The sequence below is a fragment of the Camelus ferus genome, chromosome X (genome assembly GCF_009834535.1).
Source record: "Camelus ferus isolate YT-003-E chromosome X, BCGSAC_Cfer_1.0, whole genome shotgun sequence".
In the NCBI taxonomy this organism is placed as follows: domain Eukaryota; kingdom Metazoa; phylum Chordata; class Mammalia; order Artiodactyla; family Camelidae; genus Camelus; species Camelus ferus.
In genome coordinates, this window is record NC_045732.1 from 24,542,817 (window position 1) to 24,551,599 (window position 8,783).

The following is an 8,783-nucleotide window of genomic DNA, read 5'->3' on the forward strand; positions in this document are numbered from 1 at the left end:
TCAGTTTGAACTTTTATCACAATTAAGATTTACTCTAGAAAATGGCTTTCTTGTAAGATAAAAATGAAGATGACATTCAACAAGCTGTCTGCTAGGGCAGGCTTCAACTTAAGAATAGAATCTTTTCCAAATGCTTATCTGTTAAGTCAGCTGTTTGTAACTTAAAACAAATTTTATCATTGGTATATGGGTTGTTAAAGTCTATTTCAACCTTTTCCAAAATACATTCCATCAAGCATTAGTTCCATTGAGAGGTTAATAAGTATTTTGTGACCAAAACCAAAGAAGATGCAATGTACAAATATATTTGGGAAACAATAAGTTAACTCAAGTTCAACAAGATTTTCAAAGCCTTTAGTATGCTTATCTATACTTATTAATCTCCAAGAGGTGGATAAAATATGCAGAGCTTCCCAATCTTATTTAACCACATAACCTCTTTCTTTTACAAAGATTCTCTTTCAGAACTAGTGATCTGAAAAACATATTTAGGAAAGTGCTGGATTACTTAAAGCCACACTATGATTTGAAAACTAACATTAACCACTCTATTTAAATTTCACTTAGCTGCCATTTACTACAATTTTTCCCATAGGGGAAAATGCTTTCTGATTTCAACTAGGGACAGTGGGTTCCCTCCTGCTCCGGAGGATGTCATGATTAGGTTTTCTATTGTAGAGCAGGGTAGGTCATCCCAGATACTCACAACTTTATACTACTTCTGCCCAGAGAATATGCTAAGTGTGAAAAAGTGCAGGTCTATCTTTCCAGAGCAGTAAGTTCCCAGATTCTTTGAATTAAAAAAAAAGAGGCAATTGGCCTTATGTCATACAAGGGCTCTTTGATTTTGTAGTCATATATATCTGCTTCTGTATACAATATGTCTGCAACTGATTCTTCTTAATTTAACTAGGGTTTCTCAACAGCAGCATTCTTGACATTTTGGACTGAATCATTATTGTTGGGGGCTGTCCTATTCATTGTATGATGTTTAGTAGCATCCTGGGTCTCTACTCACTAGATACCAGTAGCACCTCCACCTCCATTTATGAAAACTACAATGTCCCCAGAAATTGTCAAATGTCCCCTAGGAGGCAACACTGACCCCAGTTAAGAATCATTGAGTTAGACTGTTCCTATTCTTGGCTTTCCCATTTTGTCTTTAAGGGAAGTGCTATTTAAACTAGCTCATTTCTTTCTGTTAATTCATTAGAAGAGTTTTCTCCCCCTCTAATCGTTGCATCAGCTTTGTTTATTTGGTTTGCTAATCCTTCCATTTTATCCACATATTAACATTCTGGAACTTTATTAAAAGTTCCTTTTTCTTAAACTTACTGTTTTATCTATTACTTAGTTCCTTCAATTCTTTCCCAACGATCTTTTCGTGCCAGGTTTCATTTCTTTGAAAGTCTCCAACTATTTAATTTATTTCATGTATTATTTTCTCTATCCTTTTTTTAAGCACCTAATATTAAACTTTAAAAAGGCGTGGAGTTTAAATTGTTTTTGTCAAACAAATTCTGTCAAACAAATACTATTCTATAATATTATTGTAAAAAATATGTTTTCCTCCTATTCGTATAAAATCTGACCATTCATGACTACAAAGGGACTCAGCCAACCGTGTCTACCTTTTAGCAGGTTTCTACACATAGAAATGTGCTGTGATGGAAGAGCAAGGCGTGGAGTTTAAATTGTTTTTAAAATTCTGATGCTGAAAAGGTTATAATGAGGCCCCCTTCAGCCCAGCACATGAGCTAGTGATTTTAGTAATGGAATTTAAAAGAAGACTTGGATCAGGGCAGTTTCTAGTGTTAGGAGTTATCTAAATACTCCTCTTTCTACTTTTCAAAACCAAACCAAAAGAAACAAGCAAACTCTATTTATATTTCTTTTAATTGCTATGATTTAAATGGCTGGTTATTGGGTAGGTAGAGGGACCAAAATGAAGGAATACTTCCAATCCTTTTGTTCTTTATTAAATCCCTCCACAGGAAAGGAGGAAGTGTTAATTTGATTGATCAGCACTTGACAGTCTTTGGGACATCACTGTTTACGAGCAGCAGTAGTTGATTATGCTATTTAGGCACCATTTATTGAGTACTTCCTATGAGGCAGATCAGTGCTCAGCACTTGACATATATTATCTTATTTAATCCTCATAAAAACACTATGAGTAGTATTGCTATCCTATTTTACAGATAAGGAAACAAAAGCATGGTGAGGCTAAGACTCAAGTTCAAGGTCAATCCATTATTAAAGGCCAAAGCTAGGCACCAAATTCAGGTCTAGCTGACCTCAAAACTCATGCTCTGCTATTTCTATCAGTAAAATTATACAAACTAAGGAAGAGTGCCTTCCCTAGGTGATTACTCTAATTTTTACATTAGGAACAGACTATTTTCTATTTCTATGCCAAAATACTGCTGAACTACTTTTCCAACGGTTACATGGTCTCATATCACCATTAGCTTGATATTCAAAATTATTTTGTGAAGCTAACCAACATGCTGTCTTTATGAAATGTACTAAATAAGTCCAAAGGAATAACAATTCCTATGAGTATAGTACATATCTCATAATTCTGCATTTTTGACTCACTAACTTCTATTTCTATGGTTAGTTCTGCTTTGGAAGTAGTACATTTTACTTGAACACAGAAAATTCCTGTGGTTAGAATCCCATTTTCTTTTCTCTCTAGCATAGCTGATGAATGACAGCTGAACTTTTACCCGATAAGGAAGATAATTTATATTCAAAAATCACAGAAAAGAGAACAGGCTTGTATTTGGAAATAAAGAAATGTGAATACCTTTAAGAAATGTTTGAAATAATGCTGTTTATTATAATTCAATGCCCCAAAAGATAGAATGAAGTTGTAAGACAGAGAAAGGTGATGTTGAAATATGATGAGAGACCCTGCAACCTACAGGCTATATCCTCACCTCACACTGATGAAACTTAGTTTATATTATCACTGCCCATAGGTCCTTCATCATGCTGCTGTGAGTCACTTCAACCCATTTGCTATTCATGTGGATAAAAGGGACATGGTATTTGGTTTTCTTTTGTCCCAACTACTCAAGTGGAAAATGTTCACGTATAATGTTACAGAAATTAATTTTTTCAATGCACACTGTGTACAAATAACATTTATGAGGAGCACTTGTAAAATATCAGCCTTACATTCATTCATGTGCTTTTTGTCAGGTGCTGGATTTTCAATAAATCAGAAAAGGTCCAAATTCTGTCAAACAAATACTATTCTATAATATTATTGTAAAAAATATGTTTTCCTCCTATTCGTATAAAATCTGACCATTCATGACTACAAAGGGACTCAGCCAACCGTGTCTACCTTTTAGCAGGTTTCTACACATAGAAATGTGCTGTGATGGAAGAGCAAGGGGAAGGAGTCTGTGAACAGTGAAAAGGGAAAGCTGATGGGAAATATTATCATTCTGAAAAGTTGCCAAGCAACTGATCTCATCAAATCTGAACCTTTGCCTTTGAAGAATGAGCAAATGAGACCAAATAGTTAAAGTGATTTAATGCTATCCTTTCCCCCTCTTTTATTTTCACATTGAAGCTTTTTCCTCTGAACTTTCTGTTTATTCACTCTATCTTACTCTTCAAAGAATTTTAAATGGCTGATATTATTATTATTATTTACATGTTGAGATAGTTCAGCTCTTTTATTGTTTTTCTCAGCTTTATTGAGGTATAATTGACAAATGAAAGTTGTATATTTTAAGGCACACAACATGATGATTTGACATTATATGTATACATTGTGAAATGAATAACCACAGTCAAGATATTTATCACATCTATCATATCAAATAGTTATCCTTTTTTTGTGTGGTGAAAACCCTTAAGATTTATTCTCTTAGCAACATTAATGTCTTTATATAATAATGACAACAGTGAATAGAGATATCTAGCACATATTGGGGACTTTCTAGGCAATTTACAGTGTGTTGTCATAAATTCTCAAAAAAGTCTATGAGGCAGATATTTATCAACTTCATTTAACAAATGAGAAAACTAAGGCCTAGAGTAACATTCCTAAGGTCACACTGGAGTAATGAGGTGGCAGACAGGACTACCAAGTACGGCTGATGATAAACCCAATGGTAGCAATCACCTATCTAGGTTGCCTTCCCTACTGTATCTGTGTTCTGAAAAATCACTCTTGTTTATCTTTTTAGGACAGTGAAACCTATCTTATGCTCTCTGATAAAGACATAACATTTTGTTGCTAACTTTACCCCTCAATTTAGCTATGTTCTCCTAAAGTGTGTCAGGGCCATGTCTATGTAAATGCATGTTTATTACAGTACCAGTAAATATAAAAAATATAAAAGAACATACAAATCAGACCTAGTTCTGCTTGCCTGAAATCAAATGCTTGAATTTGGAAGGAGTAATGCAATTTTTAGAATTATTTTCCTACAATTTACCAAATTATTTTCATAATATTTAGTTAGCCAGAACTGGTAGATTCAACAAATATTCATGGGTACTTAATCCTAGCTTCACCACTTTCTAGTTGGGTAAGTTATTTAACTCATCTGTAAAATAAGGATTCTATTAGTATCTACCTTACAGAGTTGTTGTCAGGATTAAATGGGTTAATGCCTTTTAAAAGCTTAGAAGAGTGCCTGGCATATATAAAAGGCCAACAGGTATCATTTACTTTCTTTCTAGATGGGCTTTCCACTCTCTATCCATATATTTGTCTCATAGCATAGGGAAAATAACCATTCTTTAATTCACTCTTAGCCACAAATAGTGGGTCCATGATATAAAATAAGAACCTTGATTAATCAATATATTTTAAAGCTCACAATTAGGATATTTTCAGGAATTTTTCTTTACATCTGTTTCTTTACCATTGTGTCTAATAACAGAGATTCCCTAAATATTTTCATCTTATATACCTAAGTTTAAAATGAATGAAACCAAAAGCACACACTAAAAACTGTATCATGTTTTTCCTTTGCTTCTCAAAATCCTACCTAGACTCTTATAATCTTAATTCTAAATCTTTTTGACCAAACAGGTAATCTGGGAAGTTAATAGGTAGTAATGATAGCTAAGTTCACATACTTGAAGATAAGGGTATTTGCAACTAAGAACAGAGTTGAACATTGTAAGGCTAAAGGACTTACATATTGCATTTGAAGCAATCACACAAGTGCTAACAATTTAAATTACTATCATTTTCAGAAAATATCAAATGTGAACTTTTTTGTAACTTCAGTATTTTTTGCAATATACTTCAATAGGAGCAAGTATGTTCATTATTATTTTTAAATCCAAGAGAATGCTGTCACACTTGGGGTTCCATGTGATGGGGCCATTTTATAGGTTAAATAAAGAAGTTGTTATCCATTCTTGCTTTCTAAGGTTTGAAGTTATTCGTATTGGGGCCTTTAGGGAGACTTGGAGATTTAACTTAATGCTCAGATTTTAGATGAAGGTTTGAGAAGGTGCCAGGTATTTGGTGGGGATAACTAGCATTTAGAAATCCCAGTTGATGAGTATTCATCATTTAAAACTCAGCATAAACTCAGCATTGATGTGTGACTTCCCAAGAAGACTCTGGAGCCTCAGCTCCTGGGCTACTGGAGCACTTTGTTCACACCATCCTACTTATCTAAAGTGGCTGCACTGCATCTCTTTGTTTTTTCCCTCTGGGGTATGACTGCATTCCACAGAGGATTTACATTTTATTCATCTTTACATCTTCAGTGCCTGGCTGACTTTATGTACACAACAAATATTAGCTGAATGAGGTTAACAAATGAATTAATCTTTGGGAAAATTATGGCTACAGATTCATGTATGTGACAGGTAGGTTTTACTACTTAAGATCTGATTTAAAAAAGGTAAATATATTAAACTGCTAGTTACCTGGAACAACTTTCAAGGTGTGCTAGGAAATCTACACTGAAGTATCTGTAAGTATCTCTATTGAAGGTTCAAACTATATTTCAAGTTCAAAAGTTAAAAAAAAAACCTTCAGGATCAAAAGTAAAGTACTTTTTAAACTTCCTTAGCTTTCTTTTAAACATATATATACATATATATATTTCTTTTCTCCTAACTTGTTTATAAAAATATATCAAGTATCTATAGGATATCTAAATTCTCTAAAATTTAAATAGTAATCTATCTTATTGGAAGAGATATGATTTGTGGAACATGACAGCACTACGTGCTTTAAACTGTAGTCTGAAGGAACTAACAATTCACAGACATTTAACTAAGACCCTATAAGCTATTTTTTATAAAGTTATTAATAATCCACTTCATCTGATGATTATAATTTCCCCTTAAATTAAACATTCTTATTTACTTCAACACAAGTAGAAAATAGCCAGAAAATTCTGGGACATAAAAAAGAAGAGTTGATATACATTACTGCCTATCCAACAATAGGTAGTCAATAAGTGCTTGTAGAATGAGTGAACAAAAATAAAAACCTTGTGTGATGGGGCAGAGGCAGAGATAACAAAGATGGCAGGCCTCCATACTGCAGAGGTTTACAATATAATAGCAGAGAAAAGCAAAGGTGCAAATGCCTTCACTTATGACAGTTCAACATAAGCGCCACCAGAGTAGTACAACAGTGGAGCTATGCTAAAAAATATCATTACTTATGATAAAACAGCACATGTACAGAGAATGACACAAAACAAGACATGTATGGTTCCTATTCTTTAGGGTCATTTTGGTCAAAATTTTTCATACATAACTATTACCAAAGAGCTATGGGGAAATAAGGCATGGGTAATAAGGTACATGATGACCAATCTTTTGGGACCACAGGAGGGAGGCACATGACCACGGTGGACAAGTAAGGGAGGCAGGAGGAAAGAGAAAGCTAAAAACAACTTTCCTTCTGCTCAGCTCCCACTGAATGAGTCTGGACTAATCAGCAAGGATCCTTTCCCTCCCCCCAAACTGAAAAGGAATAAGCACAGAATTCCAATTAAATCCATGCACTCTTGCAACAGGTCCATAGGTTTTACTACTTTAGGCAACTGTATCTGCAAATCTTTCAGCTACACTATGTCAATTTAAAGTATTTGTGACTGGGTTACTTTCTTGGTCATGCATGGAAAAACAGGAGTTAAAGATAAAAAATTCTGTGACACGGTAGCTCTAGGCCCATCTTTGCTTTAGATATAGTATGTCCTTCCTATTTAAAATCCACTCAAATTTTGCAGCTTCTTACAAAAAATAAAAATTGAGATGAGATTTTCCTTGGAAAAATCCATCTAAATATTTTTAATACATTAGATATAAGGAAATTTTATTTTAAATAAGTCATATCAACAGTAAGTGTTCATTAAAAAAACTGGGGGAACCCCTTGAACTATTCCAATTTGGCAACACCTGATACACAAAATTACATGTGATTCAAAAAGGTTTTGAAAAATCATTAATGAGCTAAAATGTTACCTACTATTCTTGCTTATCTTGGGAAAAGTTAGAATAATTTTTAATGATATGCCTCATACTGTTGAGATTCCACTTGGAAGCACATGACAGACACAGATAGATCATAAAGATTCAAAAGCTATCAAGTAATTTCCACAACCCAAAAGTCTAGGAAAAGAAGTTAAGATTCCCATGCCAGACATATGTTCTTATATCAACATGAGAGAAGAACTCTTACCATAAGTTGGGGTGCTTTCTCGTCTTCCTTGACTACTTGATCTTCCCTTTTCATATTCATAGCAATATAAGACAGCATCTTCTTCAACAATATTAAACCTCTTTCGATATTCCTGATCCAGAAATGAATTTGGAGATTCAGATCCTTTATGTACTGGCTTGCCCACCATATGTCCTCTGAGGTCTTCACAAGGAAGGTTTCCTTTTTCATCTCTAAAGAAAGGGTAAAGGAGAAGGATGTAGGAAAGTGTGAGGGTGGTAAAATGGCAGAGAGGGTCTCAAACAGTAATAATATCCTTCCCATATAAGATATTTTCTGATATTTCCAAACTTGGAGGTTTATAGGGCAATTTTTAATTTTTCCTATTTTTCCAGAAAAAAATGCAAAGGCTCAGAGAGGTTAAATGACTTGTCTAAAGGTTACACAGCTAGACATGGGCCGTTGATCTTCTAAATTGTGCTCTAGTCCATTTTCACCATACTATGTCATATAAAAGAAATCATCTCAGCATGTTAATTGCTTTTAGTACTCAAGACAATAGGCATAATGTTAACAATGCTAATGACATACCTTTCTTCTGTCAGTTTACCTAATTCATTCACAACAATATCTGCACTGCTTAAAAACAAAGATGTGTTTAAGAACTACCACCTCTGTGAAGGTAATGTGAGCTTAAGAACCAAATCAGCACTATACAAACTGATATTGTAAGAATTTCAAACAGCTTGTTATTAATTTAAAATACACCTTAATGAAAATAATTACTCTCAGTATCTAAACTTTATGTATGCTATTTAATAGTAAAAAAGATACATTCATGGAGCTCATTCTAAATGGAAGTATCAAAATTTCATTATACATCAGCAACACTTCCTGTGGAGAGGGTGGAGAAACCTAATCATATACAGAGTTTAAGAATGAGATTTAAGGTGATGGCAAATTAATTTTTTTCTTCTGAAGGATTCTGAAGAGAAAAATCTAATAATTTACGGGATCCCTAAAACTGTTACTCTCACATAGGATTACTCACACAACCCAGGGGATTGGGCCCATAAGAGTGGAATTTTGGTAGAAATATTCCACTTAGGATTGG

At 33.9% G+C, this 8,783-nt stretch overlaps 1 protein-coding gene across 1 annotated transcript in view; it reads right to left on the minus strand.

The window, feature by feature from the left end:
- Positions 1-7,926, minus strand: part of CNKSR2 (connector enhancer of kinase suppressor of Ras 2) — a 97,070-nt gene extending 89,144 nt beyond the window's left edge. The window contains exon 1 of the mRNA XM_032474604.1: positions 7,691-7,926. Within this exon, the coding sequence (XP_032330495.1) occupies positions 7,691-7,859 (169 nt within the window). The 5' untranslated portion in view covers positions 7,860-7,926. The remainder of the gene's footprint in view (positions 1-7,690) is intronic.
- Between the last annotated feature and the right edge of the window lie 857 nt (positions 7,927-8,783).